General features: G+C 44.9%; 1 protein-coding gene across 3 annotated transcripts in view; it reads left to right on the top strand.

Moving 5' to 3' along the window:
• The window catches only part of wdr32 (WD repeat domain 32), a 125,223-nt gene that overhangs the window by 49,941 nt on the left and 52,411 nt on the right, over positions 1 to 22,871 (top strand). For 2 of the 3 annotated variants that reach the window (XM_059989800.1, XM_059989799.1), the window contains exon 4: positions 1,192 to 1,394. In XM_059989800.1, coding sequence (XP_059845783.1) covers positions 1,192 to 1,394 — 203 coding nt within the window. Of the gene's footprint in view, positions 1 to 1,191; positions 1,395 to 11,886; positions 12,010 to 22,871 lie in introns of all 3 variants that reach the window. The other variant, XM_059989798.1, reaches the window with a different exon arrangement.

Raw genomic sequence — 22,871 nt, 5'->3', positions numbered from 1 at the left:
ATCTTCCTGTCGAGCTACCCAGTCAATACTAGTGAATTTAAAGTCTCACTCAAAAGCCCGACCAGGCCCAGTGGGTGGCTCAGTCAATATTACTGAAGTTAAACTATCCCACTAGAGCTACCCAGTCAATATTAGTGAAGTTAAAATCTCTCTCTAGAGTTACCCTGTTAATATTGGTGAAGTTAAAATTTCCCTCTCGAGGAGGGGTTCCCAAGCTGGGGTTTACAAACCCCTCGATGAATGGTAGGGGACTATGGCATAAAAAGGGTTGGGAACCCCTGCTCTAGAGGGAAATGGGATCAGGGATTACAGCTTCATAATTCATTGAAAGTAGCATCATGGATTGAGTGAACTATGGCTATTCTTTTTGGACCTAAGGATGGTGAGATCGTGTACAAGATAAGAGGTATAGATAGAGTGGAAAGCTAAAGACTTTTCCCAGGGTGGAAGTGGTTAATATTGGGGGTGGGGGTAGCAAGGAGGCATAATTTTAAGGTGATTGGAGGAAAGCATAGGGAGGATGTCAGAGGTAGGTTTTTTTTAAACAGGGATTGGTAGGGCTGTGGAACACCCTGCAAGGGTGGTGATTTAGGCTCCTGGCTGAAAGAAAAATGGAGGGCTGTAGGGCAGGGAAAGGTACATTGATTTGAGAGTAGGTTAAAAGTCAGCGCAACGTCATGGGCTGAAGGGCCTGTACTGTGCTGTAGTTTTCTATGTCCTAATATCAAGTGACTCGTGCAGAACTCATTGCCCTGAACAATGAAAGTAATTTTTAAAATAACTATCTGTGTTGCCAGTTTTAGGGATCTATTTATTGGACCCTAAGGTTTCTCTTTTTACGGTATTCTCCAGGGTTCTTACTGACCTGGTTTAATTTGCCAAATTGCATCACCTTGCATAGGTCAGAGTTCAATTCCACCTACCATTTGGCCCACTTCCCTTGTTCCCCTAGTTTCAAAGTCACTCATTAAAACTTCATTCAGTGATGCAATGATTTGCGGAAATTCTGGAAGAATTGCTGATGCTTTAACAGGTTGAAGTGCTATCCCTCTGTGGGAGTGATAGCATCAACTTTGCAGTATGTTGTCCAAATAATTTGCTTTTGTGAGGCATTCTAATGCATAGTTTGTAACAAGTCTTTATCTGTAAAGATAATGTTTTGATAATTTCTTTCATTTTGTGTTAAAACAGATGCACAGAAGATGGCTGTCCACATAAAAAATTCTTTCACACCCGCTACTTGATGCGAATGCGCCTAACACCAGATTGTTCAAAGATGCTGATATCAACATCATCTGGTTACCTGCTAATTCTCCATGATCTTGATTTGACCCAATCTCTAGAAGTTTCCATGCACCGTAGTTTCAGAGGCAAACGCTCTGCTTCAGGGACAGGTTAGTTCAGTGAAAATTTCAGTTTAATTCTTTCTTAAAGATTACAAGTGTGTTCAGAGAATCTGGTTTTATGAATTTGTAATATGGATTTCAAGTGTTCCAAATGTATGCCATAGTCATTAGAGAGTACAACCCTCTGAGTGAAGAAGTTTCCCTTCGAGTTCCCCTTAAGCTTCTCACCCCATCGCCTCTGGTTGTAGTCGCATAAAACTATAAGATATAGGAGCAGAATTAGGTCATTTGGTACATCAAGACTGCTCCGCCATTTCATCATGGCTGATCCAATTTACCTCTCAGTCACTATCTCCAGCCTTCTCCCCATATTCCTTCATGTTCTGACCAATCAAGAATCTAAGAACCTCTGCCTTAAATATACATAAAGACTTTGTATTCACAGTTGCCCGTGGCAATGAATTCCACAGACTCACCACACAATGGCAAAAGAAATTCCTCCTCATCTCCATTCTAAAAGGACTCCCCTCTATTTTGTGACTGTGTCCTCTGGTCTTAGACTCTCATACTATAGGAACCATCCTCTCCACAGCCACTCTATCAAGGTCCTTCACCATTTGATAAGTTTCAATGAGGTCACCCCCAATGTTCCCCCTAATTTGTAATGACCAGTATGTGCAAAAATCTCGTGCTGTGCAAGTTTTTTTCCCCAGAGACAGCAACATGTGTGCACTGAATTTTATATACAGAGCTATTCACTTTAACAGCCAGCAAAACACTGTCAGTAAGAATTTTGATCTCCTTTGGGGTTTGATCGGTTTCGCTCTTGTTCATCTGCACTCTCACAAAACATACATAGCAGGCCTGTAGGGCCTGAAGGATTTTTTTGCTGGAGCTTTTGCACACCTTCCACGTATGATTTGCTTGCTAAATGATGCATTAAAAAGTCAAGTTTCCAAATATCACTCCACTTCTTCCCACTTGCAAATCCTCCAGCAACTTTTGCCTCACGACAATACACTCAGGTAACACCAGTTTCTGTATTGTACATAAATATTTCTCATAGCTACATGTTCCTGACTTCATGAGCTTTCAGTGTAGCAGTTTCTACTGTTTCATTAAGCCATTTTATTTTAAAAGGACTAGCAGTTCTTTTGTGCTTCATACCCTTTGCTTCTTTAGAATTCAACATAATGAATCAATAATTTCTTCAATAAAAACAGTATAAATAAACCAGTTCTAAAATCTGCAGACAAATCATCACACAGTCTATGCTGTCAACACCGTCCGCATCAGAACTCGGAAAAGGAAATGTGATTGTGTATGATCGTGAGCTATACTTAACATGCCAACGAGGCAGAGGGTGATAGCCTTTTGTGTAGTTTAAGTTCCTTTTGTGTGCTAGTAGCAAAAGTTCCCTTCGATGGAACATTGGTCACCCTTCATTCTTCTGAATTCTGGTGAATAAAGACCCTGAGCCACCAAACACTCTTCATATGATAAGTCATTCAATCCTGAAGTCTGATTGAACTGCATCTGCTGCTTCTCAGCCCAGCCGTGCACCCTGTCGATGTCCTGTTGCAACCTATAGCAACCTTCAAAGTTCAATTCAAAGAACATTCATTCGTGCATTAGTAGCTAACCAATCAATCTGAAGAGAGAGATAGCTTTGCACATGTCGGAGAAGAGTTTAACAAAGGAGCATTTCGTGGGGCTCGGCACATTAGCGGTGGACCAATCGATTCGCGATTCATTAGCAGGGGCAAATAAAAATAAAGCAGGATCAAAGCAGAGCAACCATGGTGTGAGTGGACCAGTGTAACAGTATGAACTTGACGCTTTGGCAAGGAGGCACAGGTAAGTAGCAAGCAAGGCTTTTGTAGTGTTTGTTGAATAAAAAGTTACTAAATTACAGCTAATTAAATAAAGTAGGGATGATGCAGGATAAGGTAATGTGCTGTAGCTGCATGATGTGGGAGCTGGTGGACCCCATTGTGGTTCCTGGTGACCACATCTGCACCAAGTGTTGGCAGCTCAAGGACCTCAACCTCAAAATTGATGACCTGGAATCAGAGCTTCAAATACTATGGCACATCAGGGAGGGGGAGAATTACCAGGATTCTCTGTTTCAGGAGGCAGTCACACCCATTAGTTTAGCTGCCACCTGAAACAGAGAATAGTTAGGGGAATAGACAGCATTCTCTCACGAGGAATTTGCGGTGGGAGTGGAAAGATCCAGTTGTTGTGGTCCATGTGGGTACCAATGACATAGGTAGAAAGAGGAAAGAGGTTCTACTGTGGGAATTTGAACAGCTAGGGTCTAAATTAAAAAGCAGAAACAAAAATGTAGTAATCTCTGGATTACTATCTGAGCCACTTGCAAATTGGCATAGGGTCAAAAAGATTAGAGTGAAGTATGTGGCACAAGGGTTGGTGTGGCAGAAGAGGGTTTGAATTCATGGGAATTTGGCACCAGTATTGGGGAAGGAGGGAGCTGTACCAATGGGATGCGACCTGGATCCTACCAGGAATACTAATGCTTTGCTTCAGTATTCAGTACTGAAAAGGATCTTGGAGATTAAAAAACTTGAGCGTATAGACATTAAGAAAGAGGATGTGCTGGAGCTTTTGGAAAGCATCAAGTTGGATAAGACTCCGGGACTGGATGAGATGTACCCCAGGCTACTGTGGGAAGCGAGGAAGGAGATTGTTGAGCCTTTGGCAATGATCTTTGCATCATCGATGGGAACGGGAGAGGTTCCGGAGGATTGGAGGGTTGCAGATGTTGATCCATTATTCAAGAAAGTGAGTAGAGATAGCCCAGGAAATTATAGATCAGTGAGTTTTACTTCAGTGGTTGGTAAGTTGATGGAGAAGACATTGAGAGGCAGGATTTATGAACATTTGGAGAGGCATAATATGATTAGGACAATCAGCATGGCTTTGTCAAGGGCAGGTTGTGCCTTACGAGCCTGATTGAATTTTGCCTGAACAACGGAGACTACAATGGGATGAGGGAGGATTTGGCGACTGCTGACTGGGAGTATAGGCTATACAGTGGGACAGTTAAGGAACAATGGAAGACTTCTGAAGAGATTTTTCACAGTGCTCAATAAAAGTGTGTTCCAGATAAGAGCAAGGACAGCAAGGGTGGGGATAGCCAGCCTTGGCTAACTAAGGAAATAAAAGAAGGCATCAAACTAAAAGCTCGTGCATACAGAGTTGCCAAGAGTAGAGGGAAACTGGACGACTGGTTCAAAGGTCAAGTTTAATGTCAGTGAAATGTATAGAATACACATCCTGAAATGCTTTTTCTTCGCAAACATCCACGTAAACAGAGAAGTGCCCCAAAGAATGAACAACTGTTAAATGTGAGAATCCCAAAGTCCATCCCCCCCAGCTCCCTCCTCCCGTGCATAAGCGGGAGTGAGCAACAATCCTCCCTCCTAACACCAGCAAAAAAAAATGCGCATTGGTACCATCACCGAGCCCAAGCGTGTGCTAAGCAATAGCAAAAACACAGACCAAAGTTACCCCAAAGGCCTCACATTTCATTCAACATTCGACAAACCAAAGGTTCTCTCTCTCCCTGACAAGGGAGAGGGAGGTGTCCCCCATTTTCACAGCAAGCAGGAGACATAACAGCAACCTGCTGGTTTACGGTGTTAAAAAGTCTGTTTCATCACTTTTTTTGAGCTCTGCATCTGAAGATCGCAAAGACCTCAGGTCATCAGGCCCAGAACGAAAGATTTTCCGGCCTCCCCAACGACACATGAGTCCCCTTCAGTGACACCAACCCTCGATCCGCCCGTCTCCAGAGCCCCAAGATCTTGGGCTTCTGAACATGATTGAGACTCTCAGACATGTCGAACGATGGCCAGTTGTGGAACCCTGAGAATGGGTTCCATTCCTGCAAAGAACCAAAGCCTGCATGCCAGTCTAGGTCAGGGTCTTCAAAAAAACCCTGAATGGGAAAAATAAATATATTAAAGGTGGAAATAGAGCTGTTTCCAAAGATGCAAGCAAAGGAGTCGCTGTTAGGTGCTGTTGTCCCTCCTAAGGGAAAACTTTAAAAAGCAATTAAGTACCACTAAGTGAGCAATAAAGAAAGGGAAGCTAGATTATGAAAATAAACTAGCACAAGACATAAAAACAGATAGTAAAAGTTTTTATAATTATATAAAGCTGAAAAGGGTGGCTGAAGAGAATGTAGGAGGTTCCTAGGAGAACGAGAAGGGTAAATTGATAATGGGTAATGATGAAATGGCTGAGGCTTTGAATGAATATTTTGCGTTGGTCTTTATGGTGGAGGACACATCTACCATACCAACAAGAGATGTTATGCATGCGATGGGAGCTGAGGATCTTGATACAATAGAGGTAGTGCTGAGCAAACTTCTGAGCCTAAAGATGGGTAAGTCCTCTGGTCCTGATGGAATGTATCCCAGCTGAAAGAAATGGCAGAAGTTATAGTAGAGGCTTTAGTGATAATTTACCAAAATTCTCTGGACTTTGGCCAGGTCCTGATGGATTAGAAAACAGCGAATGTCACACCACTGTTCAAAAAAGGATGTAGTCAAAAGACAGGTAACAATAGACCAGTTAGTTTAACATCTGTAGTTGGGAAAATGCTTGAAGCTATCATTACGATCATAAAATATAGGAGCAGAAGTAGACCATTTGGCCCTTCGAGTTGCTCTGCCATTCAATCATGGGCTGATCCAATTCTTCCAGTCATCCCCACTCCACTGCCTTCACCCTATACCCTTTGATGCCCTGGCTAATCAAGAACCTGTCTATCTTTACCTTAAATACACCCAATGACTTGGCCTCCACAGCCGCTTGTGGCAACAAATTCCACAGATTTACCACCTTCTGACTAAAGTAGTTTCTCTGCATCTCAGTTCTAAATGGACGACCTTCAATCCTGAAGTTGTGCCGCCTTGTCCTAGAATCCCCTACCATGGGAAATAACTTTGACGTATCTAGTCTGTTCAGGCATTTTAACATTTGGAATGTTTCTATGAGATCCCCCCTCATTCTCCTGAGATCCAGGGAATACAGCCCAGGAGCTTCCAGATGTTCCTCATATAGTAACCCTTTCATTCCTGGAATCATTCTTGTGAATCTTCTCTGAACCCTCTCCAATGTTAGTATATCCTTTCTAAAATAATAAGCCTAAAGCTGCACACAATACTCCGTGTGGTCTCATGAGTGCCTTATAGACCCTCAAAATCACATCCCTGCTGTTATATTCTATACCTCTATAAATGAATGCCAACATTGCATTTGCCTTCTTCACAGCCGACTCAACCCGGAGGTTAAACTTTAGGGTATCCTGCACAAGGACTCCCAAGTCCCTTTGCACCTCTGCATTTTCAATTCTCTCCCCATCTAAGTAATAGTCTGCCCATTTATTTCTTCCACCAAAGTGCACGACCATACACTTTCCAACATTGTATTTCATTCATCACTTCTTTGCTCATTCCCCTAAACTAGTGGTCACCAAACTTTTTAAGCTCAAGATCCCCTACCTCGGCCTTAGTGCAAGGCGAGATCGACTCCAAATTGATTAGTTACACGCATGCGCACTGGGACAGAAAAGACCGGAAATAAAACCCTGCAACCTGGAAGTAGAAATAATGCATGTTGTTGTTCGTCCTTCGGAGTCGAAGACGACCATGACTTCTGTCAGGTGGACGGTTTGTGACTGTGGGTCCGGAGGTGACTGGTGAGGCCAATCCAGGCCGTGAAAGCTCGCCCACATGTGGGACACATGAGGGTAGGTGCTGCAGTGGAAGTGGAGGTAGCTCGAGACTTGCGCGCAGTGCGTTTCCTCTGAGCCTCTGTGGTGCGTCTGATTTCTGCTGCATATGCTGCTTTAGTGGTCCTGCTCCACCAGGTTGGGCGGTCCAGAGCAGGCGACTCCCAGCTACTGGGATTGATGTTGAGGTCTTTGAGGGACACTTTGAGGCAGTCTTTGAAACGTTTCTTCTGCCCTCCAACTGAGCGCTTGCCCTGGCTCAGCTCTCCATACAGCAGCTGTTTTGGTAGTCAAATGTCAGGCATCCTGACGACGTGGCCAACCCATCTGGCTCGGGCTTTCTGTAGGAGAGTGTAGACTAGAGAGTGTGGGTGCTAGCGCGCTCCAGGACCTCTGTGTCTGGGACTTTGTTCTGCCATCGTATGTGGAGAAGTCTCGGAGGCAGCTCAAGTGGAAGTGTTTAGCGTGTCTACTGTAGACAGTCCAGGTCTCGCTGGCATAGAGGAGGGTGGTGAGAACCACTGCTTGGTAGACCTTCAGCTTGGTGGTAAGGCTGAGTCCTCTCTGCTCCCATACATTCTCATGGAGTCTCCCAAAGGCGGCACTGGCTTTGGCAATTCTGTTGCTGATCTCTGCATCTATGTTCACCGCTCGTGATAGAGTATTGCCCAGATAAGTAAAGCTGTCAACTGCCAGTAGCTTCTGCCCCTGGTAGGGCTTTTCGGGTGCGGGCTGGTACTTAACTTTGGTCCTTTTGGTGCTGATTGTAAGTCCAAAGTTGTCACAAGCTTGTGAGAAGCAGTCCATTTCTCGCTGCATCTTCTGCTCTGTGCTGGCATTGAGGGCGCAATCATCAGCGAATAAGAGGTCTCTGACGACGATCTCCTTTACCTGTAAACGCCGGAGGTTGAATAGCCCACCGCCAGTCCTGTATCTGACGTGTATACCATCTTGACAATCGCAGAAGGCATCATTCAGCATAGCAGAGAAGACGATGCTAAAGAGTGTAGGGGCGAGCTCGCATTCTTGCTTCACACCGTTCTTCACTGGGAACGCTTCTGACTCGTCACCATCATCCAAAACTTTCATCATCATGCCATCGTGGAACTGCCGAACAATCGTGATGAACCTGCTAGGGCAGCCAGACTTCTCCATTATCTTCCTTAAGCCATCTCTGCTGACCGTATCAAATGCTTTGGTCAGATCGATGAAGGTCATAAAGAGGTCGCTGTGCTGCTCTTGACATTTTTCCTGGAGTTGGCGTGCAGCAAATATCATGTCAACAGTTCCACGCTCTGCACAGAAGCCACACTGGCTTTCTGGGAGGAGACCTTGCTCAGGTTGTTGGGGAAGGCGATTAAGCAGGATGCGAGCCAAGATCTTTCCAGCTATGGACAGGAGGGAGATGCCTCGGTGATTGTCACAAGACTGGCGGTTGCCTTTCCTCTTGTAGATGTGGACTATGCTGGCATCTTTCAACTGTTGCGGGACCTTTCCTTCGTTCCACATAGACTGGAAGAGCTCAGTCAGCTTCTGCATCATGAATGGACCTCCTGCTTTGTAGACTTCAGCAGGGATTGCATCTGATCCTGGTGCTTTGCTGCAAGAAAGTTGCCTGATGGCTTTTCTGTGGGGAGGTTGTCAAGGTCCAGGTTGATCTCCACCTGAGGTAGGCGAGCAATGGCCTCATCATTGATTTCGGCAGGGCGGTTGAGGACCTTGTTGAAGTGTTCAGCCCATCTCTCCAAAATCTGCTTTTTCTCTGTCTTTTTCTCCCATCTGCACTGAAGAGGGGGGAGGAGCTAGAGGACTGAGGTCCATACATAGCCTTCAAAGCGTCGTTGAAACGCTTGGTGTCGTGACTGCGTAGCCCTGGATCTCATCGGCCTTATTGCTGAACCATACATCTTGCATCTCATGGAGTTTCTTCTGCACTTTTCGTCTTGCACAGGCGAAGGCATCTATCTTTGCTTGTGATATGGGATCGTTCTGGTGCGCTCTGAACAGTTGGTGTTTCTCTGACAACAGTGCCTGTATCTCCTTGTCGTTCTCATCGAACCAGTCTTGATGTCTCCGGATTGCTGGCCTGAGGTGTTCGAGAGTGGTAGAATAGACTGCATCTCTGAAAGCCGTCCACTGCTTTTCAATGCTGGTGTGGTCATCCTGGGGTGTGTCAAACAGCCAGCTATCTAGGTCTTCACAAAATTCTTCTGCAACTATGCTGCTCTTCAGCTTGGAGACATTGAGCCTCTTTGCAGTCTTCTGACCTTGGGGTCTTCTCACAGGCAGGATGTGAAGTTTAAACTTGGACACTATGAGTCGATGATCCGTCCAACAGTCGGCACCACACATGGCCTTTGCCACTCTCATGTCTTGCCAGTCCCTCTTTCTGGTGATGACATAGTCGATCAGATGCCAATGCCTAGAGCGTGGATGCATCCAAGATGTTTTGTTACGGGTAGGGAGGCGGAATAGGGTGCTGGTGATGACGAGGTCATGCGTAGCGCATGTCTTGAGGAGCAGCAGGCCATTGCTGTTACACTTGTCAATACCATGTCTTCCAAGAATCCCTTCCCAGGTCTGGTAATCTGTCCCCACTCTGGTGTTAAAGTCTCCGAGGACAATAAGCTTCTCTGACTGTGGGACTGCTGCTATGAGGGCGTCAAGTTCTTCATAGAACTTATCTTTGATGTCATCTGGGTTGGTCATTGTTGGGGCATATGCACTGATCAGCGTTGCACTCCTCTTATTGCCAAGTGGGAGCCGAAGCGTCATCAGGCAATCGCTGATGCCCTCTGAAAGCTTGGCAAGTTTACGAGCAAGGTGGGATTGGATGGCATATCCAATGCCAGCCTCTCATCGTTCAGTGCTGCTGCGACCGCTCCAGAAGAAGGTGTACCCACCACCACGTTCTGTAAGCTGGTCTTTGTCTGCTAGGCATGTTTCGCTGAGTGCTGCAATGTCCACATTATAGTGGGCTAGTTGTTTGGCGACCAGTGCTGTTCTTCTTTCTGGTCTGACAGCCTTGGTAATGTCAAGCAGAGTTTGCACATTCCACATGCTAAGGTTAAGCACCTTCACTTTCGTCTTCTTTGAAGTTCGACCGCTGAGTGGGATCCCCGCCAGCCACGGTGTGCTGGCCAGGGTAAGATGAAGCAGGCTATGTTTGAGGCACCTTTTCTAGCCCCCTCGTCCATGGAGGTGAGCAGAGCGATTCCTAAAGAGGACTGCTCAGACACCCAGGGGGCTGCCGAGCTCCACTGCTGCTTCATTCCAGCGGAGAACGACCCAATGCCCTGGGCCGCTTGTGTGCAGGTTTGTGACTACAGCTTCTAATGTATCCACACCTGCTGCTTCGCCACTTGCCCATCGTCACAGGACTTGAAGTTTTTTAGCGGAATCGGTTTGGAGTTGTGACTTGCGCTTGACTTGGATTAAAGTGAGGGAGAGTTGCACAAATCGTCAGCCTCACTCTCTCATCCTGACCTATCTGTATCCAGTTGCAAGACGGAGTCAAGATGGCTGGAGATAAGTCGGGATGCAGTGGATGGCCAGCAGTGTCCTACGTGTCTCACTGTGCCCCGATTGCGCTCCACAACGCTTTGCTGGGTTCGCCTTTCTACTCGTTGGACCGCCAAGTGGTGGTCTCCTCCGCGTAGTCCACCGAATTCAGTCTTCGCATGCATAGGTAGACGAGCCCTAACTCACCGAGGGTTTGAGGCCCATCGGCTACCCTCACCAGGTTTTGCCGGTCAGTCAAAGCCGTTGCCTGGGGTGTTGCCACTGTAGCATGCAAACAGCTACAAGGAACCACTGGAGAGAGTTGAGAGTCAGGTGAGGACCAATGTGGACAAACTACTCAGTACTCAGTACGACGTGTTCCCCGTCAGAGGTACTACCTCTCCCTGACATCCCATACATAATGCATAACCACCAGGGATACCCACCCTTTTTTGCATCGCAATCTGGTTTAATATTGATAATATTCTTGCAGATCGGCTGATGGGGGGAGGTGTTAAACACGATCGGAATACAGTGATACTTGAAGCAGGTTTCTTATGTCCAGTCTATTCCGCAATTTAGTTTTCGCGGCTCTCAGCACTTAGCTGCTGTCCCGCATTGCTCACTTTTTTTCTGCTGAAAAAACTCAGCGGGTTTGTCTTTAAGTGCAGGGTGCTTGGACCCAAGGTGCCGAAGCAGTTTTGAGGGCATCATTGCCTCATTAGACAGACTCCTGGCCCGAACTCCAGTCTCTGCCCGCCCGCCGCCAGACGCCCTGGCCAGGTGCAGCTGGTTGTGGGTGGGGTGAGAGGACAAGGTCAGGGCCGGAGGTCCCTGTACCAGGGCCATGGCGGTCGCAGTCCGGAAAGAGCAACGGGCCCGTACCCGTCCCCCTTGTAGGATCTATCAGCCAACAAAAGTTTGTTTCAGCAGATCGCAGCAAGGTAGCTGCTCTGATACTTATGAAATCTTGAGCCCAAATGAGGTCGTCTGCGAATATTTTAGCACTGGATTCCCCACGAACATTCGGTGTGCTAAACAGGTTCCGAGGTGGCGCCCATCTGTCCACACTCCGGGCCAGTAGCATCGGCAGTTCCCGCCGGCCGTGCTCTGCGCCAGTAGCATCAGTGGTTTTCGCCGGCCACGCGAGGCGAACACTAGCGCGAGGGTATCACTGCGTTTAGGCGACTGATGACTTTGCATGGTTTCAAGTTCAACATTGGGCATGACAGGGAATGAGGAAAGGTGCAACTGACTCATATTGTTTCCTCGCAGCCCGGTGGTTGGGGACCACTGAAGTACACTGTGTAATGCGGGAGAACTATGCACATGCGCACTGGACAGAAAGAACGGAACGAAAACCCTGCAACCCGGAAACAATCTCTCAACAGTATTTGTGTATTTATTTTTCTTCTTTTTTTGGGATCTACTGGGAAAGTCTCAAAGATCGACGGGTTGGCAACCACTAGCCTAAACTATCTAAGACTCTCTGCAGGCTCTCTGTTTTCTCAACACCACCCGCTCCTCCACCTTTCTTTGTATCATTGGCCAATTTAGCTACAGATTAATCCCATAGTCCAAATCATTGACGTAAATTGTAAAAAGCAGTGGTCCCAACACCAACCCCTATGGAACTCTACTGGTAAATGACAGCCAGCCCAGACATAGGATCCACTTATTCCCACTCTGCTGACCAGCCAATGCTCTACCCATGCTAGTAATTCCATATGCTCTTATCTTGTTAGGCAGCCTCGTATAGCACCTTGTCAAAGGCCTTCTGAAAATTTAAGTGCATCACGGCTATTGCATCCCCTTTGTCTACCCTGGATGTATTTTCCTCAAAGAATTGCAATAGGTTTATCAGGATTTTCCTTTCAGGAAACCCATCTTGTCATGTACCTCCAGGTACTCTGTAATCTCATTCCTAACAATCGATTCCAACAACTCCCAGCCTCTGATGTCAGGCTAACAGGTCTATAGTTTCCTTTCTGCTGCCTCCCACCTGTCTTAAGTAGCGGAGTTACATTTATAATTTTCCAGTAATCTAGTACAATGCCAGAATCTATTGATTCTTGAAAGATCATCGTTAGTGCTTCTGCAATCTCTCCAGCTACTTCCTTCAGAACCCGAGGGTGCATTCCATCAGGACTAGGAGATATATTCACCCTCAGACCATTAAGCTTCCTGAGCACTTTCTCAGTTGTAATTTTCAAACTTCACTTCCCTGACACTCTTGAATGTCCAATATACTGCAGATGTCTTCCACTGTGAAGACTGGTGCAAAATAGACATTCCGTTCCTCTGTCATCTCTGCATCTCTCATCACAGTATTGTAGCGGTGTGCTACAAGCAGCGCTAAAATTACGACACGGAGTCGGTAACTGCAGTCGAAGGAAAAACTTTATTCGAAAACTTCAGCCTCACTTTTAAGCCTCTGTCAACCGGCCCCCCATGGTGAAGAGGCTCCAAAGTTCTGTGCTCGCAAACCCCCGTAGGCTATCTAATTGTGAGTCGGTTCTGATACGCTAGGAAATGAGGCGCTACAGTATCTCCAGCATCACTTTGTACTGGTCCAATATCTACCATCAACTCTCTTTTACCCTTTATATACTTAAAAAACTTCTAACTTTGATATTAGTCGACAGCTTCCTTTCGTAATTCATCTTTTCCTTCCTAATGGCCTTCTTGGTTTCCTTCTGCAAGTTTTTAGAATCCAAATCAGGTTTATTATCACTGGCATGTGAAGTGTAATTTGTTAACTTAGCAGCAGCTGTTCAATGCAATACATAAACTAGGAGAGAAAAAACAAATAAATAAAATAAAACAAATAAACAAGTAAATCAATTACATATATTGAATAGATTTCAAAAAATGTGAAAAAACAGAAATACTGTATATTAAAAAAAAATGAGGTACTGGTCAAAGCTTCAGTGTCCATTTGGGAATCTGATGGCAGAAGGGAAGAAGCTGTTCCTGAATCGCTGAGTGTGTGCCTTCAGGCTTCTGTACCTCCTACCTGACGGTAACAGTGAGAACAGGGCATACCCTGGGTGCTGGAGGTCCTTAATAATGGATGCTGCCTTTCTGAGACACCACTCCCTAAAGATGTCCTGGGTACTTTGTAGGCTAGTACCCGAAATGGAGCTGACTAGATTAACAACCTTCTGCAGCTTATTTAGGTCCTGTGCAGTAGCTCTTCCATACCAGAGAGTGATGCAGCCTGTCAGAATGCTCTCCACAGTACAACTATAGAAGTTTTTGAGTGTATTTGTTAACATGCCAAATCTCTTCAAACTCCTAATAAAGTACCGCTACTCCTAATAAAGTACAGACCACAGTACATGCGCTTGCAACATTGTCAGACAGAGTGCTCAGCAGCACTGGGGCTCCACAGGGGACTGTCCTGTCTCCCTTTCTCTTCACCATCTACACCTGGGACTTCAACTACTGCACAGAGTCTTGCCATCTTCAGAAGTTTTCTGACGACTGCCATAGTTGGATGCATCAGCAAGGGAGATGAGGCTGAGTACAGGGCTATGGTGGGAAACTGTTACATGGTGCAAGCAGAATCATCTGCAGCTTAATGTGAAAAAGACTAGGGAGCTGGTGGTAGACCTGAGGAGGGCTAAGGCACCGGTGACCTCTGTTTCCATCCAAGGGGTCAGTGTAGACATGGTGGAGGATTACAAATACCTGGTGATTGACAATAAATTGGACTGGTCGAAGAACACTGAGGCTGTCTACAAGAAGGGTCAGAGCCGTCTCTATTTCCTGAGGAGACTGAGGTCCTTTAACATCTGCCGGACGATGCTGAGGATGTTCTACGAGTCTGTGGTGGCCAGTGCTATCATGTTTGCTGTTGTGTGCTAGGGCAACAGGCTGAGGGTAGCAGACACCAACAGAATCAACAAACTCATTCGTAAGGCCAGTGATGTTGTGGGGGTGGAACTAGACTCTCTGATGGTGGTATCTGAAAAGAGGATGCTGTCCAAGTTGCATGCCATCTTGGACAATGACTCCCATCCACTCTATAATGTACTGGTTAGGCACAGGAATACATTCAGCCAGAGACTCATTCCACTGAGATGTGACACTGAGCATCATAGGAAGTCATTTCTGTCTGTGGCCATCAAACTTTACAACTCCTTCCTTGGAGTGTCAGACACCCTGAGCCAATAGGCTGGTCCTGGACTTATTTTCTCTTGGCATGATTAACTTATTATTATTTAATTATTTATGGTTTTATATTGCTATATTTCTACACCATTCTTGGTTGGTGAGGCTGTAATGAAACCCAATTTCCCTCAGGATCAATAAAGTATGTCTATCTGTCTGTCCGTCTTGCCTTCTCTATAACTACATTGATATGTAGTATGTATTCCTTTGTTTTATCCTTCCTGAAGTCCACAATCAGCTCTTTCGTCTTACTGATGCTGAGTGCCATATTTGATGCTGTGGCACCACTCCACTAGTTGGCATATCTCACTCTTGTATGCCCTCTCGCCACCACCTGAAATTCTACCAACAATGGTTGTATCGTCAGCAAATTTATAAATGGTATTTGAGCTGTGCCTAGCCACACGATCGTATGTGTATATATAGAGAGTAGAGCAGTGAGCTAAGCACACACCCCTGAGGTGCTGCACTGTTGATCATCAGCGATTATCACCAATCGTACAGATTGTGGTCTTTTGGTTAGGAAGTTGAAGATCCAATTGCAGAGGGAGGTACAGAGGCCCAGGTTCTGCAATTTCTCAATCAGGATTGTGGGAATGATGGTATTAAATGCTGAGCTATAGTTGATGAACAGCATCCTGACAAGGGTGTTTGTGTTGTCCAGGTGGTCTAAAGCCGTGTGGAGAGCCATTGAGATTGCATCTGCCGTTGACCTATTGTGGTGATAGGCAAATTGCAATGGGTCCAGGTCCTTGCTGAGGCAGCAGTTCAGTTTCATTATAACCAACCTCTAAAAGCATTCCATCGCTGTCGATGTGAGTGCTACTGTTTGTCTAGTTATCTGAAGGCTGCTAGTTCGAGCCATGGCTGGGGCTGTGTATGCGTCCTTGAGCAAGGCACTTAACCACACTTTGCTCTGCGATGACGCCGGTGCCAAGCTGTATGGGTCCTAATGTCCTTCCCTTGGACAACATTGGTGGCGTGGAGAGGGGAGACTTGCAGCTTGGGCAACTGCCGGTCTCCCATAAAAAAAACCTTGCCCAGGCTTGTGCCCTGGAAAGTTTCCAAGGTGCAAATCCATGGTCTATTGAGACTAATGGAGACCTACACTACACACTGGCCAATGGTCATTAAGGCAGCCCACATTATTCTTCTCAGGCACTGGTATAATTGTTGTCTTTTTGAAGCAAGTGGGAACTTATGCCCATAGAAGTGAGAGTTGAAAATGTCCTTGAATACTCGCGCTAGTTGGTTGGCACAGGTTTTCAGAGACTTAACGGATACTCCATCAGGACCTTCTGCCTTGCGGGGATTCACTCTCTTTAAAGACAGTCTTTAACTTCGGCCTCTGAGATGGAGATCACAGGGTCACCGGGTGCAGCAGGGATCGTCACAGCTGTAGTTGTGTTCTCCCTTTCATAGCGTGCATAGAAGGCATTGAGTTCATCTGGTAGTGAAGCATTGCTATCATTCATACTATTGGGTTTCAGTTTGTAGGAAGTAATGTCTTGCAGACCCTGCCAGAGTTGCCGTGCATCTGATATCGCCTCCAATCTCGTTTGAGTTGTCTCTTCGCCCTTGAAATAGCCCTCTGCAAATCATAACTGGTTTTCTGATCCAGGCCTGGGTTTTCAGACTTGAATGCCACAGATCTAGCCTTCAGCAGGCAACATACCTCCAAATTCATCCATGGCTTTTGTTTTGGAAATATACAGGAAGTCTTTGTAGACACACACTCATCCACACAGGTTTTAATGAAGTCGGTAACAACTGCAGCATACTCATTAAGATTCAAAGATGAATCCCTGAATACAGTCCAGTCCACCGATTCAAAGCAGTCCTGTAGGTGCTGCTGTAGGAGCAGTTCTTGTAGGGAAGTTTTTAAAACGTTCCCAATCCTCTATCTTCCCACTAGCTCTGGCTTCCTTATATGCCCTCTCTTTTGCTTTTACTTTGGCTCTGACTTCACTTGTCAGCCATGGTAATACCCTTCTTCCCTTTGAAAAAATCTTCTTATTTAGAATATATCTGTCTTGCACTTCTCTCATTAAAGAAGAAATATCATGGCCTCTGGAAAGAAATGGATCGATCACCTGACACAGCATGGATACAGCAAAGACAGGTCCTGTTTGACAAACTTACTGGAGTTCTTTGAGGATATAATGAGCGCAGTAGATAGAAGGGAACAAATGGACATTAGTTACTTGGATTTTCATAAGGTGTTTGATGAGCTTCTATTTAAAAGACTTATCCATAAAATAAGGATGCATTGAGTTGGAGGTGATGTATTAGCATGGAAAGAGGATTGGTTAACTAATAAAAAGCAGTGAGTTGGGATACATGAGTGTTTCTCTGGTTGGCAATCAGTGGTGAGTGGTGTGTTGCAGAGGTCAGTGCTGGGCCCACAACTGTTCACGATCTACATTAATGATCTGGAAGAGGGGATCGAGTGTAGTGTATCTAAGTTTGCTGATGATACTAAATTGAGTGGAAAAACAAATTGTGTAGAAGGTATGGAGAGCCTACAGAGTGATATAGGTAGGTAAATTGAGTGGGCAAGGGTCTGGCAGATTGAATAAAATGTTGGTAAATGTGAGATCACCCACTTTGGAAGGAAAAATGAAACAGCAGATTATTATTTAAATGATTAAAAAAACTGAAGCATGCTGCTATGCAGAAGGACTTGAGAATGGTTGTGCATGAATCACAAAAGGTCAGTTTGCAGGTGCAGCAGGCCATCAATTCCAGAGATGGGGGGGGTTAGACTATGAAGAGAGATTGAATCACCTGTGACTTTACTTGCTGGAATTCAGAAGAATGAGAGGAGATCTTATGGAAACATATAAAATTATGGAAGGGATAGATATGATTATGATTATGATTTATTTAAATTTTTATTATGTTTACTTCGATTTGTACTTCAGGGAGCGCAAAGCACAGAAACAAATATCACTGTGATGATTGTACGCTCTAGTATCAATTGTTTGGTGACAATAAAGTATCTAAGATAAGATAGAGGCAGGAAAGTTGTTTCCACTGGTAGGTGAGACTAGAATAGGGGACATAACCTCAAGATTCAGGGAGTAGAGTTAGGATGGAGATGAGGAGGAACTGCTTTTCCCAGAGATTGATGAATCTGTAGAATTCTCTGTCCAATGAAGCAGTGGAGGCTACCTCAGTAAATATATTTAAGACAAGGTTGGATAGAATATTGCATAATAAGGGAATTAAGGGTTTTGGGGAAGAGGCAGGTAGGTGGAGATGAATTCATGGCCAGATCAACCATGATCTTATTGAATGGCGGAGGAGGCTCGACAGGCCAGATGACTGACTCCTGCTCTTATTTCTGATGTTCTTATTATCTAAGTATGTATACACTATACAAACTTGATATTGATCTCCTTACAGGTAGCCACAAAACAAGAAACCCTAAAGAACCCATAAAAAATTGATGAACACTCAATGTGCAGAGCAAACAGTAAAAGTAAGCAAATAGCATTAAGAATGAAAGCAAATCCTCAGACATGAAGCCAGGAGCAGTCGGAGCTTGCCCTCAGCCTCAACTCTCATTCAGCACAGAGTGGAGTAAACATTGCGGAGCAGCAAGCGAAACGACCCGAGCCTCACCTCTGGTGTCAACACCCTGCCTTTCCAATCCATCTGGTGTGGTGTTTAAATTGTCCAAACTTGGGTTGTTTCTCGCTCTAGGACCCAGGCGCTGTCACTTTTTATATGCTCCAAACCTGGACCCTGCAATCACATTCCAGCCTGTACCCTGCAATCACATTCCAGCCTGTACCCTGCTTTTTCAAATCACCCGGTGCTTAGCTCAACCAACCCTCGCTCCCAGTTTCCTCCACTTCAACTTTTCTCCAGTTTTCATGCCCTGACTCTGTCTCAAGCGCACCTCAACCCACTCCAACTCGATCTCAAACTTTCTGATTCTCGCTTCCTAAAACTTAATTAATCTTCCTTCTTTCTCTTGAGTAAATGTTCCACATCTCTTGTCAACCATGGTTCCTTCATCTTACTGTCCTTTCTCTGACTCAATGGGACAAACTTGTTCAGAACCCCATACAAGTGCTCCCTAAGCATCCTCCACATTTTCATTGTGCTCTGAGCATATCTGTTATGAAGTTATATTCCCAAGTTTCTACTAAATATCATCATAATTAACCCTCCCTGAATTAAATACTTTCCCATAAAGTCTGCTGTTATCCCTGTCCACAGATATGGTAAAGATCAGAGAGTTGTGGTCACTTTTTCTTGAATGCTCACCCGCTAAGAGAGCTGACACATGATCTAGTTCTTTGCTGAGCACAGGTCCAGTTCAGCCCCTCCTTTAGTAATCTGTCTATATATTGTGTCAGGAATCTTTCTTGCATGCACCTAACAAATTCTACCCCATCTAACCTCTTGCACTAAGGAAATGACCATAAGCAGATGACACAAAGGTTGGTGGTGGTGTAGATAGTGTAGAGGATAGTCGAAGATTGCAGAGAGGCATTGATAGGATGCAGAAGTGGGCTGAGAAGTGGCAGATGGAGTTCAACCCAGAGAAGTGTGAGGTGGTACACTTTGGAAGGACAAACTACAAGGCAGAGTACAAAGTAAATGGCAGGATACTTGGTAGTGTGGAGGAGCAGAGGGATCTGGGGATACATGTCCACAGATCCCTGAAAGTTGCCTCACAGGTAGATAGGGTAGTTAAGAAAGCTTATGGGGTGTTAGCTTTCATAAGTCGAGGGATAGAGTTTAAGAGACGTGATGTAATGATGCAGCTCTATAAAACTCTAGTTAGGCCACACTTGGAGTACTGTGTCCAGTTCTGGTCGCCTCACTATAGGAAGGATGTGGAAGAATTGGAAAGGGTACAGAGGAGATTTACCAGGATGTTGCCTGGTTTAGAGAGTATGGATTATGATCAGAGATTAAGGGAGCTAGGGCTTTACTCTTTGGAGAGAAGGAGGATGAGAGGAGACATGATAGAGGTGTACAAGATATTAAGAGGAATAGACAGAGTGGACAGCCAGCGCCTCTTCCCCAGGACACCACTGCTCAGTACAAGAGGACATGGCTTTAAGGTAAGGGGAGGGAAGTTCAAGGGCGATATTAGACGAAGGTTTTTCATTCAGAGAGTGGTTAGTGCGTGGAATGCACTGCCTGAGTCAGTGTTAGAGGCAGATACTCTAGTGAAATTTAAGAGACTACTGGACAGGTATATGGAGAAATTTAAGATGGGTGTTTATATGGGAGGCAGGGTTTGAAGGTTGGCACAACATTGTGGGCCAAAGGGCCTGTAATGTGCTGTACTATTCTTTTCTGAGGCTGTGCCCTCTTGTCCTGGTCTCTCCCACCATGGGAAACATCCTTTCCACATCTGCTCTGTCTAGGCCTTTCAACATTTGGAAGGTTTCAATGAAACCTCCCCCCTCCCAAATCCTTCTGAATTCGACCAAATGCAGACTGAGAGCCATCAAACGTTCCCAGTATGATAACCCTTTCATTCCTGGAGTCATCCTCATGAATCTCATCTGGACCCTCTCCAATGTCAGCACATCTTTTCTAAGATGAGAAGTCCAAAACTGTTCACAATACTCAAGGTGAGGCCTCACCAGTGCCTTAACAGCCTTAGCATCACATCCTTGCTCTTTTATTCTAGACCTCTTGAAATGAATGCTAACATTGTATTTGTCATCTTCACTACCGACTCAACCTGCAAGTCAACCCAAGTCCCTTTGCATCTCAGATTTTTGGATTTTCTCCCCGTTTAGAAAATCGTCCACGCATTTATTTCTACTACCAAACTGCATCACCATGTATTTTCCAATATGATATTTCATTTGCCACTTTCTTGCCTGTTCACCTAATCTGCCTAAGTCCTTCTGCATCTTACCTGTTTCTTCATCACTACCAGTTCCTCCACCAATCTTCATATCATCTGCAAACTTGGCAATAAAGAATTATATTTCATTATCTAAATCATTTATATACAGCATAAAAAGAAGTAGTCCCAATACCGACCCCTGTGGAACATCACTAGTCACTGGCAGCCAACCAGAAAAGGATCCTTTTATTCCCATTTGTTGCCTCCTATCAATCAGCCAATGCTTTAACCAAGTTAGTAACTTTCCTGTGATACCATCATGGGCTCTTAACTTGGTAAGCAGCCTCATGTGTGGCACCTTATCAAAGGCCTTCTAAAAGTTCAAATATACAACATCCACTGCATCCCCTTTATCTATCCTACTTGTAATCTGCTCAAAGAATTCCAATAGGTTCATCAGGCAGGATTTTCCCTGAAGGATACCATGCTGACTTCATCCTATCTTGTCATGTGACACTAAGTACTCCATCACCTCATCCTTAACAATTGACTGTAACATCTTCCCAAACATTGAGGTCAAGCTAACTGGTCTATAATTTCCTTTCTGCTGCCTTCCTCCTTTCTTAAAGTGGGGTGACATTTGCAATTTTCCAGTCCTCTGGTACCATGCCAGAGTACAATGATTTTTGAAAGATCATTTCTAATGCTGTCACAATCTCTAACGCTACCTCTTTCAGAACCCTAGGGTGCAGTTCATCTGCTCTGGGTGCCTTATGTACCTTTAGGTCTTTCAGCTTTTTGAGCATCTTCTCTCTTGTAATAGTAACTGCACCCACTTCTCTTCCTTCACACATTACAACATCAGGCATACTGCTAGTGTCTTCCACTAGCAAAATACTCATTTGGTCCATCAGCCATCTTCTTGTCCCCCGTTATTATTTCTCCTGCCTCATTTTCTTGTGGTCCTATACCTACTGTCATCTCTCTTTTATTTTTTACATACTTGACAAAGCTTTTACTATCCATTTTGATATTGTTTGCTAGCTTACTTTCATATTTCATCTTTTCCCTTCTAATGATTGTTTTAGTTGCTCTCTGTAGGTTTTTAAAAACTTCCCACAATTTTTGTTTTGTTGTATACCCTTTCTTTTATTTTTACATTAGCTTTGACTTCGCTTGTCAGCCATAGTTGTACTATTTTACCATTGGAGTATTTCTTCATTTTTGGAATACTTATGTCCTGCACCTTCCTCATTTTTCCCAGAAATGCACGCCGTTGCTTCTCTGCTGACATCCCTGCCAACAGCACCTTCCAATTTTCTTTGGCCATCTCTTCTCTCATCGTCGTCATCGTGGCTATCCCTTGAGGTTGAGGATGATGGTTTTTGTTCCGTTTCCACAGAGCGAAGACAGCTGTGCGTGTATTTGTTTAACATGTACTTGATGTTGCACTCCAAGAAACAAACAAAGAAGGTCACAAGTCAACCAACTGATTCCAATGGCATGGAAACCATGACGATTAGAGCTGATGGATTTGTTGCAGTCTTCATCCGCCATCACAGCCATTGAGTTGGAAGTAACTTTGTCTGCCTGTTCCACCGTTGCGGTCTTGGTTGGATTGTTCTTTGTCAGGGACTTCACCCTTGACCTTACTGCCATGGGTGACCCTGCCAGGAGCATAGCTCCGGATGGCATCGCTCTCGGGATCTAAGGACCACACAAGCTTCTCCACCATGACAAGGTGACAATCCACGAAGAATCCTCTCTCATACCACTGTAATTTCCCTTACTCCACTGACATCAGACTTTATTTTTCTCCCTATCAAATTTCAACTTGAACACAATCATATTGTGATCACTGGTTCCTAAGAATTCTTTTATCTTAAGCCCTCTAATCACCTCTGGTACATTACAGAACACCCAGTCCAGTATAGCTGATCTCCTAGTAGGTTCAACAACAAACTGCTCTAAAAAGCTATCTCATAGGCATTCGACAAACTCACTCGCTTGAGATCCATTACCAACCTGATTTTCCCCAATCAACCTGCATGTTAAAATCTCTATGACTACCATAACATTGCCCTTTTGACTTGCCTTTACTATTTCCTGGTTGTAATCTGGTCCACATCCCAGCCATTGTTGGGAGGTCTGTATATAACTGCCATCAATGTTCAGCACAACTTTGTGGGCCGAAGGGCCTGTATTGTGCTGTAGGTTTTTTATGTTTCTATATGTCCTTTTACCCTTGCAGTTTCTT

Source organism: Hypanus sabinus, chromosome 14 (assembly GCF_030144855.1).
Source record: "Hypanus sabinus isolate sHypSab1 chromosome 14, sHypSab1.hap1, whole genome shotgun sequence".
NCBI lineage: Eukaryota > Metazoa > Chordata > Chondrichthyes > Myliobatiformes > Dasyatidae > Hypanus > Hypanus sabinus.
The sequence above is the reverse complement of the archived record's forward strand: the minus strand, read 5'-3'. Positions and strand labels throughout refer to the sequence as shown.